The sequence below is a fragment of the Saccoglossus kowalevskii genome, chromosome 5 (genome assembly GCF_978046115.1).
Source record: "Saccoglossus kowalevskii chromosome 5, keSacKowa6.1, whole genome shotgun sequence".
NCBI classification, from domain to species: domain Eukaryota; kingdom Metazoa; phylum Hemichordata; class Enteropneusta; family Harrimaniidae; genus Saccoglossus; species Saccoglossus kowalevskii.
The window spans coordinates 5,618,177-5,640,204 of record NC_140645.1 but is presented as its reverse complement, the minus strand read 5'-3'; the positions used below and the strand labels follow the sequence as shown (position 1 = coordinate 5,640,204).

Genomic DNA, 22,028 nt, shown 5'->3' with positions numbered 1-22,028 from the left:
ATTCAACACCAGTATGGGAATGTACCAGGCTATTATATACTAGTAGAGGGATGCACATTGGTATTCTACACCATTATTGGGAATGTACCAGGCTATTATATACTAGTAGAGTAATGTACATTGGTATTCTGCACCAGTATTGGGATATACCAGGCTATCATATACTAGTAGAGGGATGCACATTGGTATTCTACACCAGTGTGGGGATGTACTAGGCTATTATATACTAGTGGAGGGATGCACATTGGTATTCAACACCAGTATGGGAATGTACCAGGCTATTATATACTAGTGGAGGGATGCACATTGGTATTCAACACCAGTATGGGAATGTACCAGGCTATTATATACTAGTAGATGGATGCACATTGGTATTCTACACCAGTGTGGGGATGTACTAGGCTATTATATACTAGTAGAGAGATGCACATTGGTATTCAACACCAGTGTGGGTATGTACCAGGCTATTATATACTAGTAGATGGATGCACATTGGTATTCTACACGAGTGTGGGGTTGTAACAGGCTATTATATACTAGTAGAGAGATGCACATTGGTATTCAACACCAGTATGGGAATGTACCAGGATATTATATACTAGTGGAGGGATGCACATTGGTATTCAACACCAGTATGGGAATGTACCAGGCTATTATATACTAGTAGAGGGATGCGCATTGGTATTGTTCACCAGTATTGGGAATGTACCAGGCTATTATATACTAGTAGAGGGATGCACATTGGTATTCTACACCAGTATGGGAATGTACCAGGCTATTATATACTAGTAGATGGATGCACATTGGTATTCATAACCAGTGTGGGTATGTATCGGGCTATTATATACTAGTAGATGGATGCACATTGGTATTCTACACCAGTGTGGGTATGTACCAGGCTATTATATACTAGTAGATGGATGCACATTGGTATTCTACACCAGTGTGGGGATGTACTAGGCTATTATATACTAGTAGAGAGATGCACATTGGTATTCAACACCAGTATGGGAATGTACCAGGCTATTATATACTAGTGGAGGGATGCACATTGGTATTCAACACCAGTATGGGAATGTACCAGGCTATTATATACTAGTAGAAGGATGCACATTGGTATTGTTCAGGAGTATTGGGATGCACCAAGCTGTTATATACTAGTAGAGGGATGCACATTGGTATTCAACACAAGTATGGGAATGTACCAGGCTATTATATACTAGTGGAGGGATGCACATTGATATTTTACACCAGTATGGGAATGTACCAGGCTATTATATACTAGTAGAGGGATGCACATTGGTATTCAACACCAGTATGGGAATGTACCAGGCTATTATATACTAGTAGAGGGATGCACATTGGTATTCTACACCATTATTGGGAATGTACCAGGCTATTATATACTAGTAGAGTAATGTACATTGGTATTCTGCACCAGTATTGGGATATACCAGGCTATCATATACTAGTAGAGGGATGCACATTGGTATTCTACACCAGTGTGGGGATGTACTAGGCTATTATATACTAGTGGAGGGATGCACATTGGTATTCAACACCAGTATGGGAATGTACCAGGCTATTATATACTAGTGGAGGGATGCACATTGGTATTCAACACCAGTATGGGGATGTACCAGGCTATTATATACTAGTAGATGGATGCACATTGGTATTCTACACCAGTGTGGGGATGTACTAGGCTATTATATACTAGTAGAGAGATGCACATTGGTATTCAACACCAGTATGGGAATGTACCAGGCTATTATATACTAGTAGAGGGATGCACATTGGTATTCTACACCAGTATGGGAATGTACCAGGCTATTATATATTAGTAGAGGGATGCACATTGGTATTCAACACAAGTATGGGAATGTACCAGGCTATTATATACTAGTGGAGGGATGCACATTGGTATTCAACACCAGTATGGGAATGTACCAGGCTATTATATACAAGTAGAGGGATGCACATTGGTATTAAACACAAGGATGGGAATGTACCAGGCTATTATATACTAGTGGAGGGATGCACATTGGTATTCAACACCAGTATGGGAATGTACCAGGCTATTATATACTAGTAGAGGGATGCACATTGGTATTCTACACCAGTATGGGAATGTACCAGGCTATTATATATTAGTAGAGGGATGCACATTGGTATTCAACACCAGTATGGGAATGTACCAGGCTATTATATACTAGTGGAGGGATGCACATTGGTATTATTCACCAGTATGGGAATGTACCAGGCTATTATATACTAGTAGAGGGATGCACATTGGTATTCAACACCAGTGTGGGTATGTACCGGGCTATTATATACTACTAGATGGATGCACATTGGTATTCTACACCAGTGTGGGTATGTACCAGGCTATTATATACTAGTAGATGGATGCACATTGGTATTCTACACCAATGTGGGGATGTACCAGGCTATTATATACTAGTAGAGAGATGCACATTGGTATTCAACACCAGGATGGGAATGTACCAGGCTATTATATACTAGTGGAGGGATGCACATTGGTATTCAACACCAGTATGGGAATGTAACAGGCTATTATATACTAGTAGAGGGATGCACATTGGTATTGTTCACCAGTATTGGGATGCACCAAGCTGTTATATACTAGTAGAGGGATGCACATTGGTATTCAACACAAGTATGGGAATGTACCAGGCTATTATATACTAGTGGAGGGATGCACATTGGTATTCAACACCAGTATGGGAATGTACCAGGCTATTATATACTAGTAGAGGGATGCACATTGGTATTAAACACAAGGATGGGAATGTACCAGGCTATTATATACTAGTAGAGGGATGCACATTGGTATTCTACACCAGTATGGGTATGTACCAGGCTATTATATACTAGTAGAGGGATGCACATTGGTATTTTACACCAGTATGGGAATGTACCAGGCTATTATATACTAGTAGAGGGATGCACATTGGTATTCAACACCAGTATGGGAATGTACCAGGCTATTATATACTAGTAGAGGGATGCACATTGGTATTCTACACCAGTATGGGAATGTACCAGGCTATTATATACTAGTAGAGGGATGCACATTGGTATTCAACACCAGTGTGGGTATGTACCAGGCTAGTATATACATGTAGAGGGATGCACATTGGTATTCTACACCAGTGTGGGAATGTACCAGGCTATTATATACTAGTAGAGGGATGCACATTGGTATTAAACACAAGGATGGGAATGTACCAGGCTATTATATAGTAGTAGAGGGATGCACATTGGTATTCAACACCAGTATGGGAATGTACCAGGCTATTATATATTAGTAGAGGGATGCACATTGGTATTCAACACCAGTGTGGGTATGTACCAGGCTATTATATACAAGTAGAGGGATGCACATTGGTATTAAACACAAGGATGGGAATGTACCAGGCTATTATATACTAGTGGAGGGATGCACATTGGTATTCAACACCAGCATGGGAATGTACCAGGCTATTATATACTAGTAGAGGGATGCACATTGGTATTCTACACCAGTATGGGAATGTACCAGGCTATTATATATTAGTAGAGGGATGCACATTGGTATTCAACACCAGTGTGGGTATGTACCGGGCTATTATATACTACTAGATGGATGCACATTGGTATTCTACACCAGTGTGGGTATGTACCAGGCTATTATATACTAGTAGATGGATGCACATTGGTATTCTACACCAATGTGGGGATGTACCAGGCTATTATATACTAGTAGAGAGATGCACATTGGTATTCAACACCAGGATGGGAATGTACCAGGCTATTATATACTAGTGGAGGGATGCACCTTGGTATTCAACACCAGTATGGGAATGTAACAGGCTATTATATACTAGTAGAGGGATGCACATTGGTATTGTTCACCAGTATTGGGATGCACCAAGCTGTTATATACTAGTAGAGGGATGCACATTGGTATTCAACACAAGTATGGGAATGTACCAGGCTATTATATACTAGTGGAGGGATGCACATTGGTATTCAACACCAGTATGGGAATGTACCAGGCTATTATATACTAGTAGAGGGATGCACATTGGTATTAAACACAAGGATGGGAATGTACCAGGCTATTATATACTAGTGGAGGGATGCACATTGGTATTCAACACCAGAATGGGAATGTACCAGGCTATTATATACTAGTAGAGGGATGCACATTGGTATTCTACACCAGTATGGGTATGTACCAGGCTATTATATACTAGTAGAGGGATGCACATTGGTATTTTACACCAGTATGGGAATGTACCAGGCTATTATATACTAGTAGAGGGATGCACATTGGTATTCAACACCAGTATGGGAATGTACCAGGCTATTATATACTAGTAGAGGGATGCACATTGGTATTCTACACCAGTATGGGAATGTACCAGGCTATTATATACTAGTAGAGGGATGCACATTGGTATTCAACACCAGTGTGGGTATGTACCAGGCTAGTATATACATGTAGAGGGATGCACATTGGTATTCTACACCAGTGTGGGAATGTACCAGGCTATTATATACTAGTAGAGGGATGCACATTGGTATTAAACACAAGGATGGGAATGTACCAGGCTATTATATAGTAGTAGAGGGATGCACATTGGTATTCAACACCAGTATGGGAATGTACCAGGCTATTATATATTAGTAGAGGGATGCACATTGGTATTCAACACCAGTGTGGGTATGTACCAGGCTATTATATACAAGTAGAGGGATGCACATTGGTATTAAACACAAGGATGGGAATGTACCAGGCTATTATATACTAGTGGAGGGATGCACATTGGTATTCAACACCAGTATGGGAATGTACCAGGCTATTATATACTAGTAGAGGGATGCACATTGGTATTCTACACCAGTATGGGAATGTACCAGGCTATTATATATTAGTAGAGGGATGCACATTGGTATTCAACACCAGTATGGGAATGTACCATGCTATTATATACTAGTGGAGGGATGCACATTGGTATTCAACACCAGTATGGGAATGTACCAGGCTATTATATACAAGTAGATGGATGCACATTGGTATTCAACACCAGTGTGGGTATGTACCAGACTATTATATACTAGTAGATGGATGCACATTGGTATTCTACACCAGTGTGGGGATGTACCAGGCTATTATATACTAGTAGAGAGATGCACATTGGTATTCTACACCAATGTGGGGATGTACCAGGCTATTATATACTAGAAGATGGATGCACATTGGTATTCTACACCAGTGTGGGTATGTACCAGGCTATTATATACTAGTAGATGGATGCACATTGGTATTCTACACCAGTATTGTGATGTACCAGGCTATTATATACTAGTAGAGGGTTGCACATTGCTATTCTACACCAGTGTGGGGATGTACCAGGCTATTATATACTAGTAGAGGGATGCACATTGATATTCCACACCAGTATGGGGATGTACCAAGCAATTATATACTAGTAGATGGATGCACATTGTTATTCTACACCAGTGTGGGTATGTACCAGGCTATTATATACTAGTAGATGGATGCACATTGGTATTGTTCACCAGTATTGGGATGTACCAGGCTATTATATACTAGTAGAGGGATGCACATTGGTATTCAACACAAGTAAGGGAATGTACCAGGCTATTATATACTAGTAGAGGGATGCACATTTGTATTCTACACCAGTATGGGAATGTACCATGCTATTATATACTAGTAGAGGGATGAACATTTGTATTCTACACAAGTATTGGGATGTACCAAGCTATATATACTAGTAGAGGGATGCACATTGGTATTCTACACCAGTATGGGAACGTACCAGGCTATTATATACTAGTAGAGGGATGCACATTGGTATTCTACACCAGTATGGGAATGTACCATGCTATTATATACTAGTAGAGGGATGCACATTGGTATTCTACACCAGTATGGGAACGTACCAGGCTATTATATACTAGTGGAGGAATGCACATTGGTATTCTACACCAGTATGGGAATGTACCATGCTATTATATACTAGTAGAGGGATGAACATTTGTATTCTACAAAAGTATTGGGATGTACCAAGCTATATATACTAGTAGAGGGATGCTCATTGGCATTCAACACCAGTATTGGGATGTACCAGGCTATTATATACTAGTATAGGGATGCACATTGGTATTCCACGCCAGTATTGGGTATGTACAAGGCTATTATATACTAGTAGATGGATGCACATTGGTATTCCGCACCAGTATAGGGATGTACCAGGCTATTATATACTAGTAGAGGGATGCACATTGGCATTCTACACAAGTATGGGATGTACCAAGTAATTATATACTAGTAGAGAGATGCACATTGGTATTGTTCGCCAGTATTGGGATGTACCAAACTATTATATGCTAGTAGAGGGATGAACATTGGTATTCTACACAAGTATTGGGATGTTCCAAACTATATATACTAGTAGAGGGATGTACATTGGTATTCTACACCAGCATGGGAATGTACCATGGTATTATATACTAGTAGAGGGATGCACAATGGTATTCAACACCAGTATTGGCGATGTTTCAGGCTATTATATACTAGTAGAGAGATGCACATTGGCATTCTACACCAGTATGGGGATGTACCAAGCTATTATACACTAGTAGAGGGTTGTACATTGGTATTCAGCACCAGTATTGGGATGTTTCAGGCTATTATATACTAGTAGAGAGATGCACATTGGCATTCTACACCAGTATGGGGATGTACCAAGCTATTATATACTAGTAGAGAGATGCACATTTGTATTCATCACCAGTATTGGGATGTACCAGGCTATTATATACTAGTAGAGGGATGCACATTGGTATTCTACCCCAGTGTGGGTATGTACCAGGCTATTATATACTAGTAGATGGATGCACATTGGTATTCAACACCAGTGTGGGTATGTACCAGACTATTATATACTAGTAGATGGATGCACATTGGTATTCTACACCAGTGTGGGGATGTACCAGGCTATTATATACTAGTAGAGAGATGCACATTGGTATTCTACACCAGTGTGGGGATGTACCAGGCTATTATATACTAGAAGATGGATGCACATTGGTATTCTACACCAGTGTGGGTATGTACCAGGCTATTATATACTAGTAGATGGATGCACATTGGTATTCTACACCAGTATTGTGATGTACCAGGCTATTATATACTAGTAGAGGGTTGCACATTGCTATTCTACACCAGTGTGGGGATGTACCAGGCTATTATATACTAGTAGAGGGATGCACATTGATATTCCACACCAGTATGGGGATGTACCAAGCAATTATATACTAGTAGATGGATGCACATTGTTATTCTACACCAGTGTGGGTATGTACCAGGCTATTATATACTAGTAGATGGATGCACATTGGTATTGTTCACCAGTATTGGGATGTACCAGGCTATTATATACTAGTAGAGGGATGCACATTGGTATTCAACACAAGTAAGGGAATGTACCAGGCTATTATATACTAGTAGAGGGATGCACATTTGTATTCTACACCAGTATGGGAATGTACCATGCTATTATATACTAGTAGAGGGATGAACATTTGTATTCTACACAAGTATTGGGATGTACCAAGCTATATATACTAGTAGAGGGATGCACATTGGTATTCTACACCAGTATGGGAACGTACCAGGCTATTATATACTAGTAGAGGGATGCACATTGGTATTCTACACCAGTATGGGAATGTACCATGCTATTATATACTAGTAGAGGGATGCACATTGGTATTCTACACCAGTATGGGAACGTACCAGGCTATTATATACTAGTGGAGGAATGCACATTGGTATTCTACACCAGTATGGGAATGCACCATGCTATTATATACTAGTAGAGGGATGAACATTTGTATTCTACAAAAGTATTGGGATGTACCAAGCTATATATACTAGTAGAGGGATGCTCATTGGCATTCAACACCAGTATTGGGATGTACCAGGCTATTATATACTAGTATAGGGATGCACATTGGTATTCCACGCCAGTATTGGGTATGTACAAGGCTATTATATACTAGTAGATGGATGCACATTGGTATTCCGCACCAGTATAGGGATGTACCAGGCTATTATATACTAGTAGAGAGATGCACATTGGTATTGTTCGCCAGTATTGGGATGTACCAAACTATTATATACTAGTAGAGGGATGAACATTGGTATTCTACACAAGTATTGGGATGTTCCAAACTATATATACTAGTAGAGGGATGTACATTGGTATTCTACACCAGCATGGGAATGTACCATGGTATTATATACTAGTAGAGGGATGCACATTGGTATTCAACACCAGTATTGGCGATGTTTCAGGCTATTATATACTAGTAGAGAGATGCACATTGGCATTCTACACCAGTATGGGGATGTACCAAGCTATTATATACTAGTAGAGCGATGCACATTGGCATTCTACACCAGTATTGGGATGTACCAAGCTATTATACACTAGTAGAGGGTTGTACATTGGTATTCAGCACCAGTATTGGGATGTTTCAGGCTATTATATACTAGTAGAGAGATGCACATTGGCATTCTACACCAGTATGGGGATGTACCAAGCTATTATATACTAGTAGAGAGATGCATATTTGTATTCTACACAAGTATTGGGATGTTTCAAACTATATATACTAGTAGAAGGATGCACATTGGCATTCTACACCAGTATGGGGATGTACCATGGTATTATATACTAGTAGAGAGATGCACATTGGCATTCTACACCAGTATTGGGAATGTACCAAGCTATTATATACTAGTAGTGGGTTGCACATTGATATTCAACACCAGTATTGGGATGTTTCAGGCTATTATATACTAGTAGAGAGATGCACATTGGCATTCTACACCAGTATGGGGATGTACCAAGCTATTATATACTAGTAGAGAGATACACATTGGTATTCTACACAAGTATTGGGATGTTCCAAACTATATATTCTTGTACAGGGATGCACATTGGTATTCTACACCAGTATGGGTATGTACCAGGCTATTATATACTAGTAGAGGGATGCACATTGGTATTCTAAACAGGTATTGGGATGTACCAGGCTATTATATACTAGTGGAGGGATGCACATTGGTATTCTACACAAGTATTGGGATGTACCGAGCTATTATATACTAGTGGAATGATGAACATTGGTATTCTACACAAGTATTGGGATGTACCAAGCTATATATACTAGTAGAGGGATGTACATCGGCATTCTACACCAGTATGGGGGATGTACCAAGCTATTATATACTAGTAGATGGATTCACATTGGTATTCTACACCAGTGTGGGTATGTACGAGGCTATTATATACTAGTAGAGAGATGCACATTGGCATTCTACACAAGTATGGGGTGATGTACCAAGCTATTATATACTAGTAGATGGATGCACATTGGTATTCTTCACCAGTGTGGGTATGTACCAGGCTATTATATATACTAGTATAGGGATGCACATTGGTATTCCACGCCAGTATTGGGTATGTACTAGGCTATTATATACTAGTAGAGGGATGCACATTGGTATTCCGCACCAGTATAGGGATGTACCAGGCTATTATATACTAGTAGAGGGATGCACATTGGCATTCTACACAAGTATGGGATGTACCGAGCAATTATATACTAGTAGAGGGATGCACATTGGTATTGTTCGCCAGTATTGGGATGTACCAACCTATTATATACTAGTAGAGGGATGAACATTGGTATTCTACACAAGTATTGGGATGTTCCAAACTATATATACTAGTAGAGGGATGTACATTGGTATTCTACACCAGCATGGGAATGTACCATGGTATTATATACTAGTAGAGAGATGCACATTGGTATTCAACACCAGTATTGGGATGTTTCAGGCTATTATATACTAGTAGAGAGATGCACATTGGCATTCTACACCAGTATTGGGATGTTTTAGGCTATTATATACTAGTAGAGAGATGCACATTGGCATTCTACACAAGTATTGGGATGTACCAAGCTATTATACACTAGTAGAGGGTTGCACATTGGTATTCAACATCAGTATGGGAATGTACCAGGCTATTATATACTAGTAGAGGGATGCAAATTGGTATTCTGCACAAGTATTGGGATGTACCAAGCTATTATATACTAGTGGAATGATGAACATTGGTATTCTACACAAGTATTGGGATGTACCAAGCTATATATACTAGTAGAGGGATGTACATCGGCATTCTACACCAGTATGGGGGATGTACCAAGCTATTATATGCTAGTAGATGGATGCACATTGGTATTCTACACCAGTGTGGGTATGTACCAGGCTATTATATACTAGTAGAGAGATGCACATTGGCATTCTACACCAGAATGGGGTGATGTACCAAGCTATTATATACTAGTAGATGGATGCACATTGGTATTCTACACCAGTGTGGGTATGTACCAGGCTATTATATACTAGTAGATGGATGCACATTGGTATTCTACACCAGTGTGGGGATGTACCAGGCTATTATATACTCGTAGAAGGATGCACATTGGTATTCTACACCAGTGTGGGTATGTACCAGGCTATTATATACTAGTAGATGGATGCACATTGGTATTCTACACCAGTGTGGGGATGTACCAGGCGATTATATACTAGTAGAGAGATGCACATTGGTATTCTACACCAGTATTGTGATGTACCAGGCTATTATATACTAGTAGAGGGATGCACATTGGTATTCTACACTAATACACTAATAAAACCACTACAAAAACTATTCAATTTAATCCTGCAGAGTGGATACATCCCTAATCGCTGGAATTTAGGTATGATCACTCCTATTTTCAAAAAAGGAGACAAAACAAATCCAAACAATTACAGAGGCATCACACTTCTTAATAGTGTCAGTAAACTTTTCACCTCCATTCTTAAGCAACGGCTTTTGAAACATCTAAAGGAAAACAACACAATTATCAGAGAACAAATAGGATTCATGCCAAACTGTAGCACCAAAGACCATTTATTTGTTCTCAAACAACTAACCACAAAATACCTGAGCAACAAAAAGACTTTGTTTGCTTGTTTCATTGACTTCCAGAAAGCCTTTGATTCCATCTGGCATCTAGGTCTCTTCTGGAAACTTATCCAAAGTGGTATTACAGGTAAATTCTACAACATCATAAAATCCATTTATCTGAACTCAACAGGATGTGTTAAACTTAAACAGTGTGTAACAGACAGCTTCACAATTAATAGAGGAATTAGACAAGGGGATGGACTCAGCCCACTCCTTTTCAATATCTATGTAAATGACATTAAAACATCATTAGACTTGGCTCATAATGACCCACCAAGTCTCCTAAACACAAGTCTCCCATGTCTGCTATATGCAGACGACCTTGTAGTATTATCCCAATCACATACTGGCTTACAAAATGCCATAAATTCTCTTGAAACTTACTGTCAGAAATGGAAACTCAATATTAATATCTCTAAGTCAAAAATCACCATGTTTAGTAGGTCAAAAAAATCACAGGACAAACTAAAATTCTATGTTGATGGAAAGGAACTTGAAAATACAAAATCCTACACATACCTCGGCATTAAACTACACAAATCAGGTACATTCATCGGAGCACAAGAAGACCTCAGAGCTAGAGCAATGAAGGCATGTTTCAAAATGAAACAAATGCTATTCTCAGAAAAACTAACTCCAATCAAAACATACTTAAAAATGTTCGATGCAATTGTAAAACCAATTATGCTTTACTGCAGTGAAATTTGGACGAGCGAGAACATCAATAAATCGCATCTAATGGCAAATCTGTCAACACCAATGGAAAAAGTACAAATACATTTCTGCAAATACCTTCTAAAAGTAAATAGCAAAGCAAGTAATTTGGCAAGCCTACTAGAGTTGGGAAGATATCCTCTCCTAGCATCAAGCTTAAAATATATGATCAAATATTGGATCAAAATTAATAATTCTAACCCAAATTCGCTAGTACATGAAGCTTACAATCTTGGGATACATCTTGATAAAAAAGGAAAAGACAACTGGGTAACAGACATAAAACAAATTTTAGAAAATTTAAATATGGGAAATATTTGGGAAAACCATAAATCTCTTGATGAAAAACAAATCACTGAAACAGTAACGCGCAAACTAGAACAATCCTTTGAAATACATAGTACAGAAACATTACACGATGACAATAAAGGTAAAAACCATAAAAACAAGTTACGAACCTATAGGAAAATTAAAACAGAATTTGCTTATGAAAAATATCTCACCACAATCAAAAATCCAAATCATAGAGCAGCTATGACAAAACTCAGAATAAGTGCTCATACCCTTCAAATCGAAAGGGGCAGATATAATAACATTTTAGCGGAGGACCGAATTTGCCCAGTTTGTGACAAACAGGAAATTGAAAACGAAAAACATTTTCTTCTCAATTGTGATTTATACAAGAAGGAACGAGAAATCATGATCAAGAATATTAAATACAATATAAGCAACTTGGGGACGGATGACGAAAAACTTACAAATATACTAAAAATTAAAAATGACAAAACAATCATTGAACTAGGAAAATTCATCCACACTTGTTTCAAATTACGACAAGAAAAAATCTTAAAATGCCAGTTGCCTCAACCAACCGCCAAATAATTTAATTTTATTTTTTATTTTCTATTGTCTTTGAATGTCTTGTGTTATTTTTGTTTTGTTTTTTTTTGTTTGCTATCTTTTTTGTATTACTTTATTGTATTTTCAACTAAGATCCCACTCCGGGATACGGTTTCAATAAAGATTATTATTATTATTATTATTACACCAGTGTGGGGATGTACCAGGCTATTATATACTAGTGGAGAGTTGCACATTGATATTCCACACTAGTATGGGGATGTACCAAGCAATTATATACTAGTAGAGGGATGCACATTGGTATTGTTCACCAGTATTGGGATGTACCAGGCTATTATATATTAGTAGAGGGATGCACATTGGTATTCAACACAAGTATGGGAATGTACCAGGCTATTATATACTAGTGGAGGGATGCACATTGGTATTCTACACCAGTATGGGAACGTACCAGGCTATTATATACTAGTAGAGGGATGCATATTGGTATTCTACACCAGTATGGGAATGTACCATGCTATTATATACTAGTAGAGGGATGAACATTTGTATTCTACACAAGTATTGGGATGTACCAAGCTATATATATTAGTAGAGGGATACTCATTGGTATTCAACACCAGTATTGGGATGTACCAGGCTATTATATACTAGTATAGGGATGCACATTGGTATTCCACGCCTGTATTGGGTATGTACTAGGCTATTATATACTAGTAGATGGATGCACATTGGTATTCTACACAAGTATGGGATGTACCAAGCAATTATATACTAGTAGAGGGATGCACATTGGTATTGTTCACCAGTATTGGAATGTACCAACCTATTATATACTAGTAGAGGGATGAATATTGGTATTCTACACAAGTATTGGGATGTACCTGGCTATTATATACTAGTATATGGATGCACATTGGTATTCCGCACCAGTATAGGGATGTACCAGGCTATTATATACTAGTAGAGGGATGCACATTGGTATTGTTCACCAGTATTGGAATGTACCAACCTATTATATACTAGTAGAGGGATGAACATTGGTATTCTACACAAGTATTGGGATGTACCAAACTATATATACTAGTAGAGGGATGTACATTGGTATTCTACACCAGCATGGGAATGTACCATGGTATTATATACTAGTAGAGGGATGCACATTGGTATTCAACACCAGTATTGGGATGTTTCAGGCTATTATATACTAGTAGAGAGATGCACATTGGCATTCTACACCAGTATGGGATGTACCAAGCTATTATATACTAGTAGAGAGATGTAGATTGTTATTCTACACCAGCATGGGAATGTACCATGGTATTATATACTTGTAGAGGGATGCACATTGGTATTCAACACCAGTATTGGGATGTTTCAGGCTATTATATACTAGTAGAGAGATGCACATTGGCATTCTACACAAGTATTGGGATGTACCAAGCTACTATATACTAGTGGAGGTATGCACATTGGTATTCAACACCAGTATGGGAATGTACCAAGCTATTATATACTAGTGGAGGGATGCACGTTGGTATTCAACACCAGTATTGGGATGTACCAAGCTATTATACACTAGTAGAGGGTTGTACATTGGTATTCAACACCAGTATAGGAATGTACCAGGCTATTATATACTAGTAGAGGGATGCACATTGGCATTCTACACAAGTATGGGATGTACCAAGCAATTATATACTAGTAGAGGGATGCACATTGGTATTGTTCACCAGTATTGGAATGTACCAACCTATTATATTCTAGTAGAGGGATGCACATTGGTATTCAACACCAGTATGGGAATGTACCAGGCTATTATATACTAGTAGATGGATGCACATTGGTATTCTACACCAGTGTGGGTATGTACCAGGCTATTATATACTAGTAGAGGGATTAACATTGGTATTCTACACAAGTATTGGGATGTACCAAACTATATATACTAGTAGAGGGATGTACATTGGTATTCTACACCAGCATGGGAATGTACCATGGTATTATATACTAGTAGAGGGATGCACATTGGTATTCAACACCAGTATTGGGATGTTTCAGGCTATTATATACTAGTAGAGAGATGCACATTGGCATTCTACACCAGTATGGGGATGTACCTAGCTATTATATACTAGTAGAGGGATGTACATTGGTATTCTACACCAGCATGGGAATGTACCATGGTATTATATACTTGTAGAGGGATGCACATTGGTATTCAACACCAGTATTGGGATGTTTCAGGCTATTATATACTAGTAGAGAGATGCACATTGGCATTCTACACAAGTATTGGGATGTACCAAGCTATTATGTGGAGGGATGCACATTGGTATTCAACACCAGTATGGGAATGTACCAAGCTATTATATACTAGTGGAGGGATGCACATTGGTATTCAAAACCAGTATTGGGATGTACCAAGCTATTATACACTAGTAGAGGGTTGCACATTGGTATTCAACACCAGTATAGGAATGTACCAGGCTATTATATACTAGTAGAGAGATGCACATTGGTATTCTACACCAGTATTGGGATGTACCTGGTTATTATATACTAGTAGAGGGATGCACATTGGTATTCAACACCAGTATGCGAATGTACCAGGCTATTATATACTAGTAGAGAGATGCACATTGGTATTCTACACCAGTATTGGGATGTACCTGGTTTTTATATACTAGTAGAGGGATGCACATTGGTATTCAACACCAGTATATGAATGTACCAGGCTATTATAAACTAGTAGAGAGATGCACATTGGTATTCTACACCAGTATTGGGATGTACCAGTAAACATACTGCAAGAAAAGCTGTTCGGATGCTTTAAACGATGGGGAGAGATGAGAAAGTCAGCAAAGTGTTCGACGAAAAGTTGAATGCAGCTTGAAGTTGTTGTGGATGATTTGTAAGCTATGTTATATGATAGAAAATAAATTCAAGGACCAGCAAAAAGATTAATATGAAAGACGTAAAGGTTTGCGATTGTCAGAGGGATAAACGTGTGGAACAGTGACGTGTCAATTATTCATGTTATCTATTTACCATTTAACAGGTGATATCAACTAGTGACTATTGTAACTAACAAGACATATATGCGAATACGAGGTCATAGTTCACTGAGTGTCAAGTTTATCAATACAGAATCTACCTTAGTTATGGCGATTTCTAGCACACTGTAGTATACTGGAGGTATGAATTGACACGTGTCGGTTTCGTTCGGACAGTTGCAGTTGTTTTATTGCATAGTGCCGTACAATATAGCTTGACGTGATCTCGCTAACATTGAACCAATATTGCTATGTAAATTTAACCATCTTTATGGAGTAATATGACTTGCTACATCCATGCGATGGTAACCCGTGCTTTTAATGCGAGAATTGGATCACACAGAAAGGTTTGTAAGGTATTCACTGCATGAGTTGTGCAACTCGTTGCCATATTCACGTGTCACTGATAAACTGATAGATCACATAAAAACATGAATCACATTATTATTCACCGTTCCATAACCATGAAATCACGAACCCATCCCCATATTATGATGTAACATCACCGTGGTGACGTCAAATAACCACATGATGTCACATTGCATACATTAGCCTATTGAGATGTATCTTCTTCAAATACATATTTCATTGTGGCGATTACACTTAAAAATTAAAAACATAAAAACAATAATTTAACTATAATGAAACAATTGAATTTTAGTTGTGACAAAAAATTACATATAATGAGCACTGTTGAATCATTCAGAGTCCACTTTCGTATTTATATTCAAGTATTCTGAACCACAGCATGATATTTACGGTCCACGCTTGTCCAGGTGTTCTCATTTAACAACTTAGTAATTTTCAAAAGCCGACGTTGCGGTACTGTGATTGTTCACAGCAATAATACACACTTTTAACTACGTTGTGAATAATTGTTCGATTCGATATGAGTAGTGTATTCTGGGACCGCAAATACATCTCCCTATGTCCTGTATTTATCGTATACAAGGGGATGGGTATGCTTTGCATTCATTTACTACGTCTGAATAATGCAGGCCCCGTTTGAGAATATGAAAACAATCAAAATTCCAAGAGTTATCTACAAGCGTGTCCCAGTTTTAAGACCAAGTAAAGTGAATTGTTTTGGGCAAAAATAGGTTTTGACAAGAAAATTGAGAAATATATTAAGAATAATTCATAAAAAAAGAAATTGAGTCCAGAAGATTAATTACTTATGGACTTATTAGTTCGTACATTGCATTCAGCATAAATCCACATTGTCTAATTATTGCTGTACATTTTCGTTAATTTTCGCTAAAACACAATTTTACAGACATCCTTTTGTTATATTGTGATTCGGCGGTCGCGAACTGTCACAGAGTCTGGCTTTTATGGTCACCGCGTGTATGTCAGGGACAATATGAAATAAAAGTATTTGGGATTGTTCGTCAGAGTAGGTTATTTAGTACAGTACAGCAAGTGATGGGGCTTGGTTACTTGAAGTGGCGGATATGGGGCAGTCAACTAGTGACGGGTATCGATGACTTGCAGTGGGTGATATGATGCAGTCAACCAGTGGCGGGTATCGATGACTTAAAGTGGGAGATATGGTACAGACAACCAGTGACGGGTATCGATGACCTGAAGTGGGAGATATGGTACAGTCAGCCAGTGATGGGTATCGATGACCTGAAGTGGGAGATATGGTACAGTCAACCAGTGATGGGTATCGATGACTTGAAGTGGGAGAGATGGTACAGTCAACCAGTGACAGGTATCGATGACTTGAAATGGGAGATATGGTACAGTCAACCAGTGACGGGTATCGATGACCTGAAGTGGGCGATATGGTACAGTCAACCAGTGACGGTATCGATGACTTGAAATGGGCGATATGGTGCAGTCAACCAGTGACGGGTATCGATGACTTGAAGTGGCTGATATGGTACAATCAACCAGTGACTGATATCGATGACTTGAAGTGTGAGATATGGTACAGTCAACCAGTGATGGGTATCAATGACTTGAAGTGGGAGATATGGTGCAGTCAACCACTGACGGGTATAGATGACTTGAAATGGGCAATATGGTACAGTCAACTAGTGATGGGTATCGATGAACTGAAGTGGGAGATATGGTACAGTCAACCAGTGACAGGTATCGATGAATTGAAGTGGGAGATATGGTGCAGTCAACCAGTGATGGGTATCGATGACTTAAAGTGAGAGATATGGTACAGTCAACCAGTGATGGGTATCGATGACCTGAAGGGGGAGATATGGTACAGTCAACCAGTGACATGTATCGATGACTTAAAGTGGGAGATATGGTACAGTCAACCAGAGACGGATATCGATGACTTGCAGTGGGTGATATGATGCAGTCAACCAGTGACGGGCTCCTTGACTTAAAGTGGAAGATATAGTACAGTCAACCAGTGACGGGTATCGATGACTTGAAGTGGGAGATATGATACAATCAGCCAGTGACTGATATCGATGACTTGAAGTGTGAGATATGATACAGTCAACCAGTGACGGGTATCGATGACTTGAAGTGGGAGATATGGTGCATTCAACCAGTGACGGGTATTGATGACTTGAAATGGGCGATATGGTACAATCAACTAGTGATGGGTATCGATGACCTGAAGTGGGATATATGGTACAGTCAACCAGTGACAGGTATCGATGACTTGAAGTGGGAGAGATGGTGCAGTCAACCAGTGATAGGTATCGATGACCTGAAGGGGGAGATATGGTACAGTCAACCAGTGACGGGTATCAATGACCTGAAGTGGGAGATATGGTATGGTCAACCAGTGATGGGTATCGATGACTTGAAGTGGGAGATATGGTACAGTCAACCAGAGATGAGTATTGATGACCTGAAGTGGGAGATATGGTACAGTCAACTAGTGACGGGTATCGATGACATGAAGTTGGAGATATGGTGCAGTCAACCAGTGACGGGTATCGATGAGTTAAAGTGGGCGATATGGTACAGTAAACCAGTGATGGGTATCAATGACCTGAAGGGGGAGATATGGTACAGTCAACCAGTGATGGGTATCGATGACTTAAAGTTGGAGCTATGGTACAGTCAACCAGTGACAGGTATCGATGACTTGAAGTGGGAGAGATGGTGCAGTCAACCAGTGATAGGTATCGATGACCTGAAGGGGGAGATATGGTACAGTCAACCAGTGATGGGTATCGATGACTTAAAGTAGGGGCTATGGTACAGTTAACCAGTGATGGGTATCGATGACCTGAAGGAGAAGATATGGTACAGTCAACCAGTGACAGGTATCGATGACTTAAAGTGGGAGATAATAATAATTATAATCTTTATTGAAACCGTATCCCGGAGTGGGATCTTAGTTGAAAATACAATAAAGTAATACAAAAAAGATAGCAAACAAAAAAAACAAAACACAAGACATTCAAAGACAATAGAAAATAAAAAAATAAATTAAATTATTTGGCGGTTGGTTGAGGCAACTGGCATTTTAAGATTTTTTCTTGTCGTAATTTGAAACAAGTGTGGATTAATTTTCCTAGTTCAATGATTGTTTTGTCATTTTTAATTTTTAGTATATTTGTAAGTTTTTCGTCATCCGTCCCCAAGTTGCTTATATTGTATTTAATATTCTTGATCATGATTTCTCGTTCCTTCTTGTATAAATCACAATTGAGAAGAAAATGTTTTTCGTTTTCAATTTCCTGTTTGTCACAAACTGGGCAAATTCGGTCCTCCGCTAAAATGTTATTATATCTGCCCCTTTCGATTTGAAGGGTATGAGCACTTATTCTGAGTTTTGTCATAGCTGCTCTATGATTTGGATTTTTGATTGTGGTGAGATATTTTTCATATGCAAATTCTGTTTTAATTTTCCTATAGGTTCGTAACTTGTTTTTATGGTTTTTACCTTTATTGTCATCGTGTAATGTTTCTGTACTATGTTTCAAAGGATTGTTCTAGTTTGCGCGTTACTGTTTCAGTGATTTGTTTTTCATCAAGAGATTTATGGTTTTCCCAAATATTTCCCATATTTAAATTTTCTAAAATTTGTTTTATGTCTGTTACCCAGTTGTCTTTTCCTTTTTTATCAAGATGTATCCCAAGATTGTAAGCTTCATGTACTAGCGAATTTGGGTTAGAATTATTCATTTTGATCCAATATTTGATCATATATTTTAAGCTTGATGCTAGGAGAGGATATCTTCCCAGCTCTAGTAGGCTTGCCAAATTACTTGCTTTGCTATTTACTTTTAGAAGGTATTTGCAGAAATGTATTTGTACTTTTTCCATTGGTGTTGACAGATTTGCCATTAGATGCGATTTATTGATGTTCTCGCTCGTCCAAATTTCACTGCAGTAAAGCATAATTGGTTTTACAATTGCATCGAACATTTTTAAGTATGTTTTGATTGGAGTTAGTTTTTCTGAGAATAGCATTTGTTTCATTTTGAAACATGCCTTCATTGCTCTAGCTCTGAGGTCTTCTTGTGCTCCGATGAATTTACCTGATTTGTGTAGTTTAATGCCGAGGTATGTGTAGGTTTTTGTATTTTCAAGTTCCTTTCCATCAACATAGAATTTTAGTTTGTCCTGTGATTTTTTTGACCTACTAAACATGATGATTTTTGACTTAGAGATATTAATATTGAGTTTCCATTTCTGACAGTAAGTTTCAAGAGAATTTATGGCATTTTGTAAGCCAGTATGTGATTGGGATAATACTACAAGGTCGTCTGCATATAGCAGACATGGGAGACTTGTGTTTAGGAGACTTGGTGGGTCATTACGAGCCAAGTCTAATGATGTTTTAATGTCATTTACATAGATATTGAAAAGGAGTGGGCTGAGTCCATCCCCTTGTCTAATTCCTCTATTAATTGTGAAGCTGTCTGTTACACACTGTTTAAGTTTAACACATCCTGTTGAGTTCAGATAAATGGATTTTATGATGTTGTAGAATTTACCTGTAATACCACTTTGGATAAGTTTCCAGAAGAGACCTAGATGCCAGATGGAATCAAAGGCTTTCTGGAAGTCAATGAAACAAGCAAACAAAGTCTTTTTGTTGCTCAGGTATTTTGTGGTTAGTTGTTTGAGAACAAATAAATGGTCTTTGGTGCTACAGTTTGGCATGAATCCTATTTGTTCTCTGATAATTGTGTTGTTTTCCTTTAGATGTTTCAAAAGCCGTTGCTTAAGAATGGAGGTGAAAAGTTTACTGACACTATTAAGAAGTGTGATGCCTCTGTAATTGTTTGGATTTGTTTTGTCTCCTTTTTTGAAAATAGGAGTGATCATACCTAAATTCCAGCGATTAGGGATGTATCCACTCTGCAGGATTAAATTGAATAGTTTTTGTAGTGGTTTTATTAGTGGGTTCCTGCTGGCCTTGATCATTTCATTGGTAATTTTATCTGCGCCTGGAGCTTTTTTATTTTTGAGTTTAGTTATAGCATTTTGGATTTCTAATTGTGAGATGTACTTGTCTAAGCTGGCTTTAGGTAGAGAGAGTGATTCATGATTTTTTAGTTGTAGCTGCAATGAGTTTTCGCTCATTGTATTACTTGTTTCTTTACTCAGTTTCCTAAAATGTTCAAACCAGATATGGTACAGTCAACCAGAGACGGGTATCGATGACTTGCAGTGGGTGATATGATGCAGTCAACCAGTGACGGGCATCCATGACTTAAAGTGGAAGATACGGTACAGTCAAACAGTGACGGGTATCGATGACTTGAAGTGGGAGATATGGTACAGTCAACCAGTGACAGGTATCGATGACCTGAAGGGGTAGATATGGTACAGTCAGCCAGTGACGGGTATCGATGACTTAAAGTAGGAGATATGGTACAGTCAACCAGTGATGGGTATCGATGACTTAAAGTGGGAGATATGGTACAGTCAACCAGTGACCGGTATCGATGACTTGAAGTGGGAGATATGGTACAATCAACCAGTGACTGATATCGATGACTTGAAGTGTGAGATATGGTACAGTCAACCAGTGACGGGTATCGATGACTTGAAGTGGGAGATATGGTGCAGTCAACCAGTGATGGGTATCAATGACTTGAAATGGGTGATATGGTACAGTCAACTAGTGATGGGTATTGATGACCTGAAGTCGGAGATATGGTACAGTCAACCAGTGACAGGTATCAAAGACTTAAAGTGGGAGATATTGTGCAGTCAACCAGTGATGGGTATCGATGACTTAAAGTGGGCGATATGGTACAGTAAACCAGTGATGGGTATCAATGACCTAAAGGGGGAGATATGGTACAGTCAACCAGTGACG

At 38.6% G+C, this 22,028-nt stretch overlaps 1 protein-coding gene across 1 annotated transcript in view; it reads left to right on the top strand.

Moving 5' to 3' along the window:
- LOC146745456 (uncharacterized) overlaps positions 1–21,367 on the top strand; it is a 48,307-nt gene extending 26,940 nt beyond the window's left edge. The window contains exons 2-3 of the mRNA XM_085499483.1: positions 20,906–20,977; positions 21,311–21,367. Of these exons, the coding sequence (XP_085355609.1) occupies positions 20,906–20,977; positions 21,311–21,367 (129 nt within the window). The remainder of the gene's footprint in view (positions 1–20,905; positions 20,978–21,310) is intronic.
- Positions 21,368–22,028: the final 661 nt, after the last annotated feature.